Genomic DNA, 19,819 nt, shown 5'->3' with positions numbered 1-19,819 from the left:
TCTCATCCCAGTTTACATCTTTATAGGTCAGCAGTCTGGTTTGATGCTTTATATATAGGCTTGGAAGGATTAGATTTTAAAATCAGCCAATGTCTATAACTGACATTTTCTCCCTCCATCCAAAAAGACTGAAATAACTTCTCACATTAATAATAATAATAAGTTACAGAATGGAGAAGTTAAATACATATATGTTGTACTCACAGACAGCTAATGTGGTCAGTTCTATCTAGCAAACAAACTAATAGGAGTTATTCTAAAATAGGATTGTCTGATAATATTACTGTTCTATTTCTGAATCTTATGAACCTCAACATCTAAAGTAATTAGGTTTTAAATAAATTAGTATAAAGTTTTGTTTTAATTTCCAGCTAGTGCCAAAATTTAAGGTTGGTAACAAAAATGTAAAATAAAAAATCCTTGGACATAAACATTAAAATAGTTGAAACCCATAAGAATGAAAATATTCTAAACCTAATTATAAAAATGGCATTATATTTAGCAGGAAACACTCAGGGTTTCAGGGATGAAAGATACATCAACTATGGGCTTGTTTACACTGGGAAACTATGTTGCATTAGAACATGTTAACGAAGGTGATTTACTCAGCATAGACAGGGGCTGTCATGTTTAACATCAGGTCAGTTAATTGGGGTAACTTGTAGGGTTAATACACTAATTTCCTAGTATAGTTAAGCCCTATGAGCAAGTGATTTCCAAAAGAAATAAAATGTACAGAAATATTTGTAGACTTTGCTCTACCTAGAAAATTCCAGCACTGTAATAAGACTGACAAAGCCTGCCTGCCTGCTGATCGATATGGGTTCACATTGTGCAGACCACTTAGACACTTGCAAAATGTTAAGGCACATGGACCAAAACAGGTTCCTTGGGCAAGTCTCAGTCATCCGCTCCCAAACCTGTAAAGTGAGGATGATAATACTTAGCCAATTCACTGGAGTGCTGTGAGGAAGGCTTAATTTAATTGTGTTTCTAAAGTGCTTGGAAATCCTCACAAGGAAGATGCTGTAGAGCCCTGTTCTATTTAGGTTCTTCTATACCTCTCATCACCTGACATATCTAGAAATGCAAAGCAGTATTATTATTATTAAGCACCTGAACTCAGTTAGATTCTTTCCAAAGGAATTGTGCCTGTGTAAGGTAGTGTGAGATATCAAAGCATTAAGAGGTTCCTGAACAGCTCCCTATAGCCAAACTAATAAACGAAATCTGCACACCAAAGAAACAAATATTAATGGAGTCCAGGTTCCAGCTCCTGATGTAGCCTGTGGCTTTTCAATGTATTGAAAGAATATTTTACAATATATAAACTTTGATGGGGGAATCTTGGTATAAATCACTTCGGCAGCTGCAAGAATGCAATCTGTGCAAAATAAAGTAACTCATTTTCTCTCTCCACAGAGACAGCTAACGTAGTCAGATGGCTCTGAGCTCATGCTGATTAATAAGGTTTCCTCCTTTACTCTTCATTTCCATGCAGCTTTGTTGGTTTTCCCCCCTTTATTATTTTCCTTAGGCTGAGATGTTTTATTGCTTGCTCCTGTTTGTTATTTTATTTATTTTCAGGATCCCCCCCCACTCCACCCCCAAGCAGGGACATTTTAAATTTCCTTCAGTTACCAGGACGCACAAGGGAAATGGAAGATTCAGATGAGATACTCTTCCTTCCCTGTCCAAACCATCCGTGCAAAAAGATGAGTATTGTCAACAGACGCGATGGAGTGGCAAATGCAAAAGATCTTTTTCATTATGTAAGAGATTCTCACAAGAATATTAAGTGAGCCAGGGAGAAAGAAAGAAAAAGCACCAGGAATGGGTAGGCAGGAAAGGTTCATAAAAGTCAGTTCAGTCATTTCTTGGTGTACTACTGATCATTTTGCAAAGTGACTTGTGCTACTGTGGCACTCACTAAATAGGAGAGAACTGAAAGGTAAAATGATGCAACACTTAAGAAACCTGAACAATGAGCTAAAAATGAATGACCTCTCTGGTGGGTGGAGGGGGTGTGTGTGTGCATGCTGCCCTCTTCTGGATAGAAGCAGAAGTGCTCAATAGTGTGTCATAAATCATCTTCAGCTAACAGACCTTCCCCTCCAGCTACAGGAGAATGGGATGCTGTGTTTGTGGCACACAGGAATCTGAGTTCTCTACTCATTGTAGTCATGAAACTGCAAAGTCGTAGAGGGCTATAGAATTATGATGATACTTTTAGGGCCAAATTCTTAAAGGTACAAATCTCAGTATTTACACATGGAAACTGCCAGCGGTCTCATCTGCAAGTGAAACTGCCGGGTAAGTGCGAGTGTGTACGAGCAAATGGCCACATGCATCATGGAATGTCCTAAGATTTTCAGGGCCCTACATGAAGCATCTCTTCTGGGGTGCTGAGCAGCCTCAGTGCTCCCACAGAAATCACTGAGAGCACAATGTGCTCAGCGCCTTGCAGGACTGGGCCCTTAATTATTAGACTGATGCCCAGTGATTTGGAGTGAGGACAGGAGCAAAGCAAGAAAGAGAAAATGTCAAGCTCATAAAAGTGTAATTTCTGCACAAATGTTTGTAAGCACAAGACATCCATAAAGCTATGCCTATGAGAAAATACAACCCCCACGCTCAGTTGCAAATGGTCTATTTCAGGCATTTAGTTAACATTAATTTCCCATCTTGGAAATTCATGTGTGTGTGTTTGAGCTCATGGGAGGACATTGTTTAACTGGCTGCTACATAATAAAAGAGCTCAAGGAGAAGAGACAAGACGAAAGCACCGAGCTGAACTGTCGTGCCACATGGGGCCAGTTTTTACACAGGTAGAGCTGGGAAAGTAACTTTACACTGTATCCTGTATATGAAACTAGGAGTCTCATACCCAGGCCCTATATCTGTACAAGGCACTTCTATGGCCCCATATAACCATAGCATCTGAGCACCTTACAATCTTTAATGTTCTTATGCTCCCAACACCCCATGAGGTAGGGCAATGCTACAGATCAGGAACTCAGGCACACAGAGACTGAGGTCACACAGGAAACCCACAGCAGACCAGAGAATTGAACTCAGGACTCCTAAGCTAGCATCCTAACCACTGGGCCATCCTTCCACCCTATATGCACTGCATGTCAAAGGGCATGAGGGTCTGTGCATGCTAAAATGAACCTTCTCTCTATAAAGCAAGCCACGTATCTCTGTTATGCAACCCAAATTAGCGAAAGGCCATTTCTTCCAGTTGCTTGATTTTTCCTGATTCTCTTTGGTGATCATTTAAGATAAGTTTTACTGCATAGCCAATGAGGTTTATTTACATTCAACATTTGCACCTGGATTTGGGAGCCTGACTTTGTGTAGGTGTCCTGTGATAAGGGACATGGAAATCCAAAGAGAAGGGGAGAGTTTGGAAACTAGAAAAAAGGGAGGATCCAGATCTGGACAAACAAAACAGGGTGAATAAACAAACACAAAAATTCAACAAGGTTGAAGGTGCCAGATTGAAACTGAAGTCCTCTGTGCACCGAAGAAGTGCATCAACACGGGCGCTGAAAGCTTCCCATATACACTGTCCCCCTCCAACCACTGTACCTCAACCCTGGGGCAGAGGGATCACCTCTAGGGGCAAGAGGGCAATTCATTCTTTATGGCCCATTCACATCCTTGGCAGGCTGCTAACGATCGTCATATTGTGACCATATTTGTCACTATTGACGCAGGCTGGATTCAGACTGCTGATTTAGCCATGACAGGTCCCACTGCCAATCTGCCCAGAGCCATCTAGTCTCTCAGAATTCATTCCCTTTCGAACAGGTTTGACAATCGTTCTGGTACTTACCATTACTATGTTGGCCAGATGAGCAGAAATGAGTGCATAAACCCCTCCAGAGGAACCCACCACTGGCGCAGTCATGTCAGCTACCGATACCGCCAGGGAACCTTGGAAGAAGAAAACGGCTAATTACACTCTCCCACTGATGGGAGAACTCTCCACTTGCACCCTCTTCTATGCATTCGGGGCTGCAGTCAGCAATATTGGGGGAGGGGAATACATTGACTAGAGAACCTGACAAAGCCCAGCAGCACTGCCAGGAGAGTGACACACATTCTTTTACATCAACTTTAAAACTACAATCAAATATATTTTATCAGGGTCAGCCATCATGCTTGCAGCTGCTCTGTTTTGCTTTCCCTCTCTCTCGGTCCTTCTTTTTGGTTCTCAGGCCTTGGCTACACTGGTGCTTTACAGCGCTGCAACTTTCTTGCTCAGGGGTGTGAAAAAAACACCCCCCTGAACGCAGCAAGTTACAGCGCTGTAAAGCGTCAGGGTAAACAGCACTGTAAGCTAATCCCCTCGGGGAGCTGGAGTACCTGCAGCGCTGGGAGAGCTCTCTCCCAGTGCTGGCGCCGCGACCACACTCACACTTCAAAGTGCTGCCGCGGGAGGGCTCCCACGCCAGCGCTTTGGAGTTTTGAGTGTAGCCAAGCCCTTAGTTGCTTTGTGTTCTGCCTTCTCTCTCTCACAACACACACATACCCCTCAGCAAAAGTTCCTGCGTGGGTTCGCACACTCCTTTTGTCGTAGGGGGACTTATGCTGACAGTTATGTCGACTGAAGAATGACACACCTGTCAATCTGAAACCTATAACTAGGTTTCACGCAGCTCTTAACAGTATCTTAAAATCTATGCAGCAAAAGGAATCACAGTTTGGGTTAAAACAATGAAGAACCATCAAAGAGATAAATGTATCCCCCAGAGGATAAAATGAAAGTGATTTTAGTCCTGGCAAGATAAACATTTGCACAATGAGGAGGAACTGGAGACTTGTGACTTATTACTGGGTTCTGATTTAAGGCTGAACAAGTGCAGTTTATTACTTAGGAAGATGCAAGAGCAGTGAAGACTAACAGTAACTCAAATGGTGACAAATGGAGGCTCAGAATGGTGCACAAAAGAATTTAAATCCAGGAGATGACAAAAGGATGAATCGGTTGCAGAGGAAACTGTTTCAAGAAGGCAGCAAGATGCAGTGGCTGGGGCACTGGATTGGAGGTCAAGAGGGTTTTTATTTCTGGCTTTGCCTCTGAGACCCCCTGTGTGAGTTTCCGCTGTATAAAATGGGGTTCACGATGCTTGCCCACCTTGTAAAATGCCTTCAGACCTACAGAAAAGAAATGCTAACTATTATTAATGCAAGCATGACTTGGTGGAAATCACAGAACGATCAAGTGATCAGCACCTCCTGCTCCTAACACGTGTGTAACCTCTCGATGGGCCACCCAGGCAGGGCCAGGAGGAGAAAGGTCCAGCTAAAGCAGGGCACAGTCAAGTCACTCTCTCATTTTTTACTCCTCATTTTCCAACATGGAAAGAATTTTCTTCAGCTGGTTTGGGGCCTTTCCCTCTTGACCACTGGCATCCTGCAGTGCTCAAAATATCTGTGCATCTGCTCCAGTTATCAGTCATTGTTAGGATCACACAGTGGCACCAAAAGACCACAGCTGAGGTTGGGGCCTCATTGCTCCAGGCACTGCATGCGCACAGATAGTAAGAGACGGTCGCTGCCTTGGAAAACTCACAATCTAAACAGACGAGACCCACAAGTGTGGGGAGGGAAAACAGAGGCACAGAGAGCTGAAGTGACTTACATAATGTCCGTGGCAGAGCTGGGAATCGAAACCTCTGAGTCTCAGTCCAGTGCCCTGGCCACTAGACCTCTGCCCTCCCAGTGCTGGGAAGAGAACTATAGCTCCACTGCTAGTTCTCAGTCAGCTGAAGGGCTGCAAGGCAGGAAGGATCTTCCCTGGTTAAGACAGAGATATGGGTTCTATTCTCAACTCTGCAACTCACTTCTCATGCAAGCCTGGGCAAGTCACTTTGGAGCAGGCTGTGGTTCTTTCAGCCACTGGGGCACTGGGCTATCAAGTGTTATTGGTGGCACTGACTCCCCCACAACTTATACTCCAGGCACCAAGCACTGGGTGCTTAAAGAAGAAGGGCTCTTTGTCCTCTCTTACACATTCATGCAACAGAAGCCCCCGTCTGACCATTGATATCCCTGTGTCTCAGTTTGTCCAGCCTGTGAAATGGGTTTAAACACGGCCCTACAGCACAGGGTATTGGGAAGCTTATGTCATTAATGCGTGGGTGGGGGGTTAGGACTTTGGAGAGCCTCCCATGGAAAGTGTTCACATTATTCTATAGACTGTAAACTCTTCAGAGCCAGGATTGTCTCTTTTCCATGCTTGTACAGTGACTAGCACAGCAGGGCCCGATCCCGACTGGGGCCTTTGAGTGCTACCAAAAGAGACATATTTAATAATAATACAAACCATGCAAAGCTTGTTGTGGTTTGGTGTCTTTCCCCAAAGCCAGCCCCAGGTTCTCACACCTCTCGAGCAGATCTGGGCTCAATGCTGGGGGAAACCAGATGACAAGTCTGCCAGGAAACCAGCTGGTTCATACCAAGCTTCACTCTGAGTTTTTGGATTTGTTTGACATCTTCAGAGGCGCAGTGATGCTGACCTTTCCAATAACTCTCTTGGGTATTAGGTTCTAGCTGCCTATGTTGGGGCTCGGGAGACGTCCTGAAGAACAGCAATGGCTTGCTGCCTCGTAGTTAAACTCTCTTCTATTAACGACATTGTTCTCTCTTTAATGAAAGCGGGGCCCAGTGCCTCCCTGGTGACTCTGGCTCCATGGGTTGTTCAGCTGTGCAGCGGTTCTGACAGAGCGCAGCCTGTACTGCACATTAACCTTGTTTACCCTCGCTGCTATCATCAATGTTATTTTGAAAGGAAAATTGGAGCCAGTGCGGTTTGATTTTCCCATTAAGACGAAATAGCTGAAAATCTACAGAGTTCCTTGCTTCGTAAGTAAAATGAAATACTAAGTGTCAGCTGAGCCAAGCGTGACTGCAGCACTTCTAAAGCAGACAGAGAGCCCAGGCCTGAGGGGGTGGTCGTGCCAGGGTTGGGACAGCGCACTTCACCAGCATCCCCTAGCTAATCCTCCACGCCACTGTGAAGAAGGTAAGCATCTCTCCTATTGCACCGAGATGGAAACGAAGGCAAAGAGAACTCAGGCCCAACCCTAGCAGGTGCTGAGGGCCCTCAACACACCTTAGGTGAAACGCAGGAAGCGCTTAGCACCTCACAGAATCAGGACCAACGCGACTTGGGTTTGGCATAAAACACTCCTGTGCTCTGACAGACCACAATGCAACGTCGTAAGTGCTGCGGCTCACTCTGCCATGCTGCTCTCCCAAGCTTTCCTAGGTCGAGCTCATCTTCTATGCACTTGTTTTCTGAAACAGGGGCTTGGACACAGACACTTACATCCTCTCTCGGAACTCACTCAAGCACTGACAGATCAAGGAAAAGCACCAGTGGGATATCTGCATTCGGGGTCCAATTCCCCTGTCCCAAGGGCCAGCACAAAGCCTGCAAAGTGTGCCCTTAAGCGTCAGGTGCTGCACCCGGGGAGAGTTGAAATGACTGAAGTTGTTGCTTCAGATCACTATTAGATGCCAACAGGGTTGGCCTTATAGTTTACAGGACTCCAAACTGTTCTGACGAGGGGAAATTGAGCCAGGCATTACCAGAAAGGACCTACAAGCAAGTCTTCTCGTTCCCTCTCTGGTGCCATTGTAAAAGAAGGTGATAAAACCAGCATGTCTAATGGAGTTTCGAAATCCAGATGCAATGTCTTTCTGAATGTGCCCTAGCTCAAAAAGAAGTTATGGGCTTGATGCAGGAACATTGAGTGAAATCCTCTAGCCTAAGAACATGTCATGCTAGTCATGCAAGAAGTCAAATTAAATGATAATGGTCCCTTCTGGCCTTAACATCTATGAATCTATGACTCTACGTGAGCTGTACAGCTTATGTGGGATGCAAACAATGCAAGTGGATTTTACAACTCTGAAAGAAAAATAAAGCACCTAGAGCCAGATGGGTTGGGATACCAGTAGGCAACAGAATAGCCCATCTGCTTCCCATCTTAGCACATTCCCCAGTTAGATTTCCACTGCACTAGCAGAGACAGGGCTCAGCCAGAAAACAAGGACTCCAGGTCATCATCTCCCTGTCAGGATGGCCAATAAAAGTTGTATGTAAACTAGAAATTTCAGAGAGTAAATTATGCTGGTACAATAATAATGATGTAGCCAAAAGAAGACATGGTTTCTTCTATTCATCTCAATTAGAGGAAGGCTGGGTCAGGTTACAAAGCTCCTTTCACTGTGAATTTTAGAAAGTAATTGAAAAGATGAAGAGAGACAAGGCAGACAAAGCCTAAGCCAGCATCACGAGGAGGCAGGGATAATAGAGATTATTCCTGATTAGCAAGGGAGAGGGGAAAACCACACAAGGCAGAAAGCAGCAGTCCTAAGAACGACAAAAATTTCTAATGGACTTTTATGACTTTGCTAATTACTCTGCTAATACAGCGCTTGATTGTGGCTTAATCAAGTGTAAAGGCTCCATTGCACCATTCAAACAACACAGACAGGGTAATATTTTTAAAAGTACCTAAGTGACATAGGAACCTAAATCTAATTTTCAGAAGACTTGGGCCCCTAAGTGTCTGGCAAAGCAGGTTCTGCCCAATTGGGGGAAAACAACTGATGTTATTTTACTAAACGCATCTTATCCCTGCAATGCTGGCACAGTGTGCGCCTGGGAAGTTTGCTGGGACATGGCTGGTCATGAGCCAAACACAAAGCTGTGTCTGTCAGGACCAAATCTCTCACAAGGCTTGTCTATACGGTGCAGTAGTGTGCAGCAGTGGGGTGTGAATTCTAATGCACACCAACATGTCGCGCACTAACTGCCCTGTTTAGACTCTGCTAGTGCACGCTAGGAATTCTCTAGTGCAGGTTAACTTAGCCCTTTTTCAAACACCACTATGTTAATGAGCAGTAGGGAACTCCTAGTGTGTGCCAGCTGTGACCCAGGGAACTCTTCATACTAAATGCCAGAGGGCACAGTGAGTGCATGAAGTTTAACAGGGATTCCCTTGGTTGTATGTATATGCATACTGACTTGCCAAAGGGTGGCATGTGAGGTCTCTATCAAGAGCCAGTACTTTGGAGGTCATCATCATCATCACAAAATGTATGGATGGATAATATTTAAGAAGTTATTTATCTGTACTAAAATTTATGTTCTTAAGGTCTTGGAGGTAAGGCAGGTCACCACGAGGTGACACGCCTCGGACAGGCTCCTTTCAGGCAGGAAGTAATGGACACTTATCTCCCTGTCTGGTCATATGTGTATTGTAGGCTTCACATTGTAGGCCTCTTTGCATATTGGGCCAGATGCTGATTAAGAGATTCCACCAGAAATCTACCAGAAAGGAGTACCCAGCAAACAACCACGAGTAGGGGGAGGTCCTCCTTGCGAATAGGGACAATGATTTGTTCTGATATATCTGGGCGTGCAAATAGACACCCGAGATCTTCCACCAGGGGGGCAAACTGACAAGCATGACTTGTCTCATGAATGGAAGATCACAGCCAAGCCTGGCTGTAAACACTGGAAGGACTTTGGCTGAGCATCCCTCTATAAGACAGGAAAGCATCCAGTTAAGCAAGTTTAGGTTCTAGGATGTGTATTATGATTTTATTTTATAGATACCCATTTGTTTCAATACTTTTACTAGCTATCACTTGACTCTCTATATTCTGCTAAATAAACTTTTCCTTGTTTTCACTATAAACATATCTCAGTGTTGTGTGTTAAGCGGAGCGGTGACCAGAGATGGAAGTAGTCGGCTGGGATGTACCGTTTCTTTGGGAGCAGCGAATCTGTGAATACTGTGAGTGTCCAGTGGAACAAGGTCTGGATCCTCCAGGGAGATACATGGGGGTTGGAGGCCTGGGTAGGCCTAGAGGAGAGTGTGTGTGTTACCTGTGGCCAGTGGAGTTGTGGAGCTGACTCCCAACAGGCACAGACAAAAGTTCCTCATGCTAAGGACTGGTGGTAGCGAGGTGCCTCACAGCTCTGAGTACCCCCCCCCAGAGGCATCACAGAGCAGGGTCTACGCAGGCCAGTTAGTGCACAACATGTTGCTGTGCATTAGAATTCCCACCCCACTGATGCATATCACTGTTCCGTGTTGACAAGCCCGAAGAGATTGTTAACAGGAGTTTCCTCTGCAACAAGTTAGTAAATATTTAACTGTATTAAATGTAGCTGTCACCTGTAGAGTTAGGGTGTTAAATCTGGAGACTCATTTCAGTCAAAGTGAGAAAGAAAGGGGTTTAGTCCTGCTTTACCTGCAATCTCAGCACATGCATAACACTGGAGTGGATGCCCCCTTAATTCTGGTAGTTGAAAGACACCCCTCCCCAGGGAAACGTAGCCAGGTTCCTGGGCTCTTATGGAGCCTGGATGAGTGAGTGATTCTCTGGCTGAGAAGCTAATGAGGAACCATTAATGAGAATAGTATTTACACAACTAAATCCCTGGGCTCTGTGCTGGAAATGTCCCTTTCAGTCTCACCATCTCTGCACAGCAAAAGGTTCTAATAGCAGAGCCAAGCAAAGTGGAGAGAATTAGATTAGAAATAATGAGCTATCCCTCCTGATGCAAGTCAGTTAAGGGCAGGCTGCCCCATTTGTTTACAAGCTGTATTGTATCTCTGTTTCTTCCATCTACAGCATTAACATGTGCTGTCTCTCACTCTCAAAACACAGTTCAAAGCACCAGGAACATGTTTTAAATCAAATGTGTCAAATAACTGGCTAAACCAATGTAACCGCAAAGGTGTGCTGGTTTTCTGCCTGTGATTCTTCATGTTAACAAGTTCCAAGTTGTATTCACCTTGTGATAAGAAGGGATTACTTTTAGCACTACCTTCCACAGCATACATAGCACCGTTAATGAAAGGAAAAGCATGTACATGAAGGGAAATCGGAGAATTCATTTAGCATAAACAAGGAGCATGGTAGCCGGGACAAACTAAAAGACGTGCCCAGTCCATAAGAAGTGTGTGTGGGCCTGCACATCCTGGCTGCAGTTACAATTTGTCAGTCCTCAAGCAAGAACAGGCCAGAGCTACCAAGGATAAAGGCCGAAGCCACAGATTTGCTCCCTTCCAGTCCTGCTGCTAGAGGTGGCTCTGATGGCAAGTCAATTCCACCTGTGACCTCACGAACAAAGGAAGAGTCAGAGTCAGCCTGCAGAGCTCGCATGTGATTTGAAACAACAAGCCCTAAATGGTGGCTTGCTTTGCTTGTGCTGCCTGGCATGGGCCTTTTCTCAAAACAGCCCTAGTTTTGCACTTTGCATTTATAAGCAATTTTTTTTTTTAAGTCTGTGTATTTTTGGGGAAGCAGTTCGTCAAATCTAGACCCATCTGCCAAACCCTGCGCTAAGATGTGAAGTTGTAAGCATATTTCCAAACAGTGTCCAACACAGTTTAGCGCCTTGGATCTCCGCTATGCTATGAGAAGCCAGCAGGATGTGGGAGCTGGTTACCACACAATAGTACCCAGCATGGCCAAATCATGTCTCAGTCTTGCAGAGTAAGTGGGGTAGACCCAGATTTCAGCTGGATTTCCACAAGCCACATTTCAGCCTCGGGCTCTGCAAATCACAATGGCTCAATAGACGTGGGGTGAAGTTTCCAAAAGCACCTAAGTGACTTAAGGGTACGTCCACACAGTCATGGGTGTTACATGAACCCCCCGATCGGGGAGGCTAGCGTCCAGCCCTGCCCCTTCCACCCGAGGGCTCCGACCCTACCCTACCCCTTCCTTTTTCCCTCCCCCGCTGGAGCCCTGAACTTCCCCACCTCCCATGGTCGGAGGAGCCCCACCCCAGCCAGCTCTTTGGCCAGCCTGAGTCCCAGCCTGCCCAAGCCACAGAGGACACAAAGACGTGATCAGTTTCTGCATTTTACTGTAATGCTGTCACTGCCACATGAGATATACACATGAGCTTTTTGGGTGCCCAAACGGAGAAACCTTAAAGAAGTCTGACAATTCAGAGGGCAGGGGTTGGTACATAAACTCCTTAGTCACTCCTGAACATATTTTTTGTGTGTGTGTGTGTGTGTGTGTGTGTGTGTGTGTGTGTGTGTGTGTGTGTGTGTGTGTGTGTGTGTGTGTGTGTGTGTGTGTGTGTGTGTGTGTGTGTGTGTGTGTGTGTGTGTGTGTGTGTGTGTGTGTGTGTGGCCCTACGTTGGACAAGCCCTGGACATGGACCTTGCCAGTACTTCAGCAGTGGTACATCCCTGGAGCAGAGCTCACCAGGCTGTGCAGGCATTGCATGACAGCTCTACAGGAAGTGCTGGTGGCTTTTGGGCACAGGTGCTGTCTTTCAGCAGATAAAGCACATTTGAACCAAGGCTGCCACATGTCTATGCTCCAGTCACAAGCTCTGAGGTTTTGCTTACCAGAGGTTTGTGCAAACCACTTCTTTGGTTTCCAGGCATGGTTCACGCCTGCTGAATCTCAGATAGAGCTCTGAGGTTCACTGAAGGCACCTGGGCTGCATAGTTTGCAGAATTTGGCTCAGTGTTTAAAAACTTTTTTTTTTTAAACAAATGGAAAATTTTGCAATCCAGAATGGAGGCTACGTTCTTTGAAGTACCTGCCTGGCTTTCCCTGCCATGTAGAAATGCATGCACCTCAAAGGAAGATGAAGAGCTAAAAATCAAGGCTTCCTTGCTGCTGAAAGAACTGATATGGCCGAGACGTGGGGGTACTTTAGCAATTGCTGCCCACATCAGCACCATTGTGCAAGGTCATTCCCAAAATATTGCATCCTGCAGATGCTATTTGCAATATGGACTGTATGGTTGGCACCAATGGATTCATGTTTTGAGTGTTATAACCTTAGTGCTAGAATTACTTACAACTGCAAGGCTAAATGGTCAGCATCATCCCAAGCATGGTCTTTGGCACAGAAAGCAAAGAACTTCTGCTCAAGAAAAGTCAGGAATGTGGGCACCTTTCCTCCCATACCATAAACACCCAAACCTTTAAGAAAATTAATTGTGATACTTCCAGCACAAGTTCATCTGGCGTCAGACAATCCACTTACCTGCTACAACTCCAGCAATATAGACAAAGCCAATCCTTGCTGCTCCATGCACCATTTCGAGGGGAACCCCAACCAGAAGCTGAAGAGCAACATTGAGTCCAAGGTGTTCTATCCTGGGGCAAAGAAAAATACCATTAGTTGTGTTCTTTCTAACTGTGTTTTCCCCTTGTTTCCCACAATGTAATTATGTCTTGGAAGACGAGGCCAAGTGAGCCACAAGCTAGATTCTAATCACAGATTTCTTTGGCTCAGTCTATGTAACTTTCATGCATTTTTTTTTAATTCACTGACCTACAGCTGTTTTACCATCAATATTCATATCACATGCTCTGATACCTGCATTTGGAGAGATAGGTTGCTATCCCCGGGCATGGGTTTTGTCATGAATCCATGACTGCAAACTCCATTGCAGTAAAATCTAAGACATGTACATGGCAAGGGGATAAAAACCAGGTCCTTTGTTTAAAAGCTAAACAAAGCCAATGCCAAAGCCTAAGGAAGATTCACCACTAGCTGTAGTAACATTGGGGGTTTTAGCCTTGCAGGCTGCAGCCACTAGAAGACAATGTTGGCACATAAAATTGAACAGATCTGACATCATCCAACAGAGAGCAGTTGCGATGGATACAGTTCACAGTCCCCATTCATTTATTATAGGGTACCACGGTGGAGTCCGTCAGTGAATTTTGTGGGTGGATATTATGTTAGATTTTTATTGTTCCAAAAGAACATTACAAATAATCCCCAGATTAAGTGGGCTAATTCTAGATAGGTAGAGAGTGCACTCCCTGATTTTTCTGTCAAACCATTTCATAAGAATTCTGTCTTCTCTCAAGATTACACCAAGTTCTCTTCATCTTCCATGTTATAAGGGCCACTATCTTTACAAGAAGACAACTCACCCTCTCAATAGCATTGGTAATGGATTGCTATGATAAGAAGTCTGCTGATTCAGGCCAGCGGTTTTAGGAATGCTCCACATATTATCAGATTCAAGCCCATTACTATGTGAACCTGAACAACAAGGCCTGGCCTGGCCTAAGGGAATATATGGCATTGGGAAAATGTGTGAACCAATGCATATAGCAGGAATGTAGAGCCATGGACTATTCACTAGGCATTGATCCACCAAATACACTGGTGATGAAGATGGTTAAGTGAAGATTAACTGAGAGAAGATTCCTGGTTTCCTTCTATTGTCCAGTTCTGCAAAATCAAATCCATATGGGAGTGTGCTTGAGATAGTATTTTAAACTATATAATGGAAGTTCTCCCTTTTGATGCCAAATTGTACTCTGAAAAGATCAAACTTTGGTGGCACAGGTATTACTAATAAAAAGACAATGAGTAAAATATCCTGCTTGAAAACATTTTTATCGTACCAAGCAGATGCTATGAAATGATTTCATCTTTAAATGAAACCCTGTTCAGCGTGGTCCTCATAATTGCCAAAGCATAATTGAAGCTACTGATGCATGTATAAAATAAGAAATAGTTTCTGCATGGAAATAAATAGCAATACTAGAGAAAAGCACGGTTACTGGAATCAGGGGATCCACAACCAAGCTGTTCAGAGCACGTTACATCACTTACTGCTTTTATTGCTAATCCTCCTTTGCAGCCCTTTGGTCCTTTGAAAGACCGCAAAGTTCTTTACAAATAGCAATTGGGCCTCACAACACTCTTATTACACCCTTTTTCCACACATAGGTACAATGGAGTACAGACAGGGCTGCCCAGAGGGGCGGCAAGTGGGGCAATTTGCCCCAGGCCTTGGGCCCCACAGGGGCCCCCACGAGAATACAGTATTCTATAGTATTGCAACTTTTTTTTATGGAAGGGGCCCCAAAATTGCTTTGCCCCAGGCTCTCTGAATCCTCTGGGCAGCCCTGAGTACAGAGGAGTTAAGTGACCTGCAGCCACACAGCAAGACAGTGGCAGAGATAGACAAGAGCCCAAGAATCTTCTGCTCTAACCACCTGACTGTATGCCCTTCGGCTCTGCACATCAATTTGGCATGTGAGTTTCAAGGCAAATCTAGGTTACGCGCAGCTGTCCCACGACAGTTCCTTTTTCACCTTGCTGATACAAAATGCTGCTTCAGGATTCCTGCTAGCAAGCCCCAATCCCCCATGTCCTAACATTTGCTAGGCCTGTCCTTATCCGCTTGTAGCAGCCAGGAGCAGAAAGAAGGTAGAGATTTCACATTTGGCTGACATAGGTTGGCTTCACGTGGGGCATCTATCAAGTGCTAGAAGGGATTGTGAGAAGCACTCAGGATTGAACTAGCTCTGCTCCTACCAGAGTCAATGGTAAAACGCTGATTGCCTGCAGCAGAAACAGAGATAGACCCATGCTGAGTGCTTGTGCAACTCCCACCTGCACTGCAGAACACAGTGTCAAGGCTGCCTGCGGAACTCCAGCCTGTCGTTCACAATCCCTACTGTGCATGTTAACAAGTGCCATCCTGCGTGGGAGGCAGGCGGAAAGCATGAATCCCAAGCAGATGCATCTGTGAAAAAAAAAAGACACTGATGCTGTAGATTTCCGCTGTGTTTGGTCATGAGTTTAGAACAGCAAAGATCTTACATCTAATCAACAGCACTTGGCAAACAGATGTCTTTTTCTGTTTTTTAAAGCATCATACAAATATTTACACCTCCCCTTTGCTACTAAAGGATTCCCACATGCTTTAATAATGGTACTACACATCCCTTATGGCATCCTAGATAGCTCTTGGTCACCCATGGTGTTCTCACCATCCAAATGTCCAATTAGTTCCTGTCCCCAGTGCCTTAGTCATCATTTATCTTGGGGTAGGTATATTTAGTTCCTTTGGGCTTTCCTCATGTTAGCATTGTGATTTGCCTAATGTAAATATCAGGGAAATCTTCCTGCTGTGGAGGCTGTAGAATATTCTCCCTGGGTAGGTGGTGGAAGCTTCATCCTTTGAGACATTTTAAAATTAGGCTGGACAAAATACTAGACATTGTTCTGGAAGGCACAAGCCTGTCCTTTAAGGAAGATAGAAACAAACCTATTAAGACATCAGCCTCTCTCTAATTTCCTCTAATAATCCACCCTTTCCCACATTTGTTCTGCAGTTTATCATTACTGGACCCTAGAATTATAGAATATCAGGATTGGAGGGGACCTCAGGAGGTCATCTAATCCAACCCCCTGCTCAAAGCAGGACCAATCTCCAGACAGATTTTTGCCCCAGATCCCTAAATGGCTCCCTCAAGGATTGAACTCACAACCCTGGGTTTAGCAGGCCAATGCCCAAACCACTGAGCTATCCCTCCCCCTTGTAACCTAGGGTTGTAACCCGGTGGTTCTCAAATTTTTGTACTGGTGACCCCTTTCACATGCAAGTCTCTGAGCATAACCCCCCTTTATAAATTAAAAACACTTTTTTATAAATTTAACACCATTATAAATGCTGGAGGCGAAGCAGGGTTTGGGGAGGAGGCTGGCAGCTCGCGACCCCCCATGTAATAACCTCATGACCCCATGAGGTGTCCTGACCCCCAGTTTGAGAATCCCTGCTGTAACCTAACTGAAGGTGATTATTTTGCTTGCTCTGAACATTGGACCCACTAGGCATAGTCACTTTCTTGTGTTCATTCTGCTCATGCTGGTACAGGGGACTCAGACACTTAATTGGAAATGCCTAGCGAAAGTCAAATAGAGATCACAGGAATGATTCAGAGCATCTCACTGCCCTTGTATAAAAGGAAAACAAGAGGCTGACACTTAGTAACCATCCTGGGGAGTGTCCAACATTTTCAATCCAAACAACTGTCCTTATTTTAGCAAGGCAGCTTTTGCAGGCAAAGCTTATTCTTGTTAGGGACTCTAAAAGCTATTTCAGTGGATCTGACACATGTGCCTGTTCTTAAAAGCGTTACCAGGAGTGAGCCTATTCAGTTCACTTTCCCATCAAGCTAAGAGCATCAGAGGTTCCATAGTCAATAAGCACCCATAAAACATAATTAGCTTTCTCCAGCTCTGAATGTGTCATTCTCGAAATGACAATGTAACTGATTTATTAGGACGTTAGCCTTCTCTGGGACCAAATAATTGGGACTGAGAATCAATGCAAGTCATTAGTTACGGCTGTGTTATAAATGGGTGGGCCCCCAATAATCAACAGCTGCTTTGCATGAAAGCAGAATTTACAGCTTCAGCTTGGCTTTCAGGTCTCTTTAAAAAGCTCTTTCCATCAGGACGGAGACACAAACAGTGAATTTTTGGAATCTTTCTAGAAGCGCTGCCAGCTGGCCTTAGCAACTGCCTTCTTCTCCAACACCTTCTGACTGTCACTTTCACTTTAAAAAAAAGCAGATGAGTGCAGTAAATTAAGGAATGCAAATTACCATGTTAAAGTCTCAGCAGGAGGTATAACAGCAATAGACTCCACACCACTGGATTAGCCTGCCCTTTGAAAATGAGATGGGAATAATGGGCTCACAGTAAAAAGATTATTACCTTTTCGGGATTTATCTATTCTCCTGATATGAAAGGGTCTTAATACAGATAAGTCAGCAATAAATGATCATTTAACCATATAACTATTGATGCTGCTTCCTCATAAAAACTGCTACAGGGTTTATTATTCAAGAAGGACTGTGTGTGGTTTTGATGGTTATGTAGCTACATGATTTAGAATTCATTGCAAAAGTAACGATGCTCTCTGGGATAAATCTCAAATATTTACAAAGGTTAGACGTTAGATACTGTCTTCATTATCACCTCCCTCCGAAACCAGCCAGGGCTGTGAAGTAAAATTGGTAAATTAAGAGCTTTGCAAACTTTTCAAGTGAAGTCTGTGACTAACACCAGAGCGCTGCTTGCTAAGGCAAAGTGGTGACATTTCATGGATTAGAGAGCCATGTTGCAAACAATAACGAAAGAAGTTTAAACATTAATAATCTTACTTTTAATTCAAATGAATCCCAAAGCAGTTTGCTATTTTATCTGATTGTACAAGCTGTATAATACACAAACACCCATGTGTATGTATATACAAGGTATACATGTACATATTATGGAGAGTTAGACCTACACATTTTTTACCTCCAGGTAATTCATGCACGTCAGCGATTCTCAGGCAAAAACATGGTGAAATCAAGGCTCTTGAGGTTTACTGTGAGGAAAACTTGCCAAGGTCAGCACTATACATACCCCTGCCTGCCTGAGACTGACCAAAGCGAGTTTACCTCACACTAAAGCGACAGTGCCTAGTCTTCACTGTGGCCAAGTCTATGCTTAAAATTTAGATTGACCTAGGTACATTGCTCAGGAGTGTAAAAAATCCACAGCCTGGAGCTACATAAATAAACTGACTAACCCACACTGTAGATGCCACTAGGATGATAGAAGAATTCAACCTAGCTACCGCCTTCGGAGGAGATGATTAACTATAGCAATAGGAAACCCCCTTCTCTCACTGTAGGAAGTGTCTACACTATGGCACTACAGGAGCACAACTGAAGCACCGTAGCTGTGCGGCTGCAGCACCAGTAGTGTAGACATTGCTTCAGTTTTTACCTCAGGATAGCTCATGGGCATTAATTATACCTTTATACCACTGTATAATTTTGACAGTGAAGACAAGCCCTTGGTTGCTGCTCAATAGTTAAGGCTGAGAGTAACTTTCTGTTATAAGGCCAATTTTCCCCTCATCCTCACTTGAGTTCCTCAAAGATGGACCTTTCCACTTCACATTTTGCATGTGTGGTCTGTGTCCTGTCCAGCGGAAGTGTCTCTTCCTCTGCCCCCCACCATCTGCCCTTACCACCCTCAAGCTGGAGATGTGTTGGGACAAGGCCATGGCATGCAGGAGACACAGGAAATTTCTTCTAACTTTTTCTTTTTTGCCCTGTCTTTTGAACAAAACTGGCTCCTCCTAGGAAATTTACTTGATGTTTACTTGAAAGATCTGAGTGAGATATTATGCATAAGACCAATTGTGAGCTGAGTAGAGGCATGTTTAGGGAGCTATTCACTGGCAAATTAGGAACATCAGATGGATTTTTTCAGCATTTTAATGGTCACCACTGATGAATGGAAATCTAATCTTTCATTTAAGGGGGTGGGGAGGAAGAGTCTCTAGCCATTTCCTTGTAAGGTTCAAATGATAAACTACTGCGGAGAAGTTTGTCATGGTGATTTTTCCTATGAAAAATTTAGGGAAAAACCACAACTTATCTATCCAGACATTTGCAAAGATAGAGATCACTGGCCCGCACACACACAAAAGCAGCATGGACATTTCAGCCATTTACAGGCTTTTCTGTGGTGCTCATTCATCACTCTGGCATCTGAGCACTTCACAAATACCAATTAAGCAAGCCTCATAAAACTCCTGTGGGGTAGAGGCAGGGAATAGGGATTCATAAGACTTGGATTCTGTTCCCAGCTGGGCTTGCAGACTTCTTGTGTAACTTTGGGCAAGTACCTTCATTCTATGCCTCAGTTTCCCCTCTGATTGTCTGCTAGTCTTGTTGCCTCTTCAGGGCAAGAATTGTCTCATACTGTGTGTTTGTATAGTGCCTAGCAAAATGAGACTCTGATCTTGATTTGGGGCCTCTAGATGCCACCAAGTATAATAAGATAGCAAAATATTACTAAATAATTATATATTATAGGCACAGGGGGACAAAGCAACTCACACAGGCTGTCTGTGGCAGAGTCAGGACTAGAACGCAGACCTCTTGAATCCCAGTCCAGTACTGTAGCCACAACACCAGATTTCAT

The 19,819-nt window shown here is 44.3% G+C and overlaps 1 protein-coding gene across 6 annotated transcripts in view; it reads right to left on the bottom strand.

Annotated features, from left to right (window-relative positions):
- Positions 1–19,819, bottom strand: part of RHBDL3 (rhomboid like 3) — a 128,573-nt gene that overhangs the window by 20,685 nt on the left and 88,069 nt on the right. For all 6 annotated transcript variants that reach the window (XR_003996636.1, XR_003996635.1, XM_030534546.1 and 3 more), the window contains 2 exons: positions 13,058–13,170; positions 3,842–3,942 (listed from right to left, as the gene is read on the bottom strand). Coding sequence is in view for 4 of the 6 variants with exons in the window: in XM_030534546.1 (XP_030390406.1) it covers positions 3,842–3,942; positions 13,058–13,170 (214 nt within the window). In the remaining 2 variants the exon portion in view is untranslated. The remainder of the gene's footprint in view (positions 1–3,841; positions 3,943–13,057; positions 13,171–19,819) is intronic.

The sequence above is a fragment of the Gopherus evgoodei genome, chromosome 15 (assembly GCF_007399415.2).
Source record: "Gopherus evgoodei ecotype Sinaloan lineage chromosome 15, rGopEvg1_v1.p, whole genome shotgun sequence".
Taxonomy (NCBI): domain Eukaryota; kingdom Metazoa; phylum Chordata; order Testudines; family Testudinidae; genus Gopherus; species Gopherus evgoodei.
Note: the sequence above shows the minus strand (reverse complement) of the source record. Positions and strands in the feature narration are given on the sequence as shown.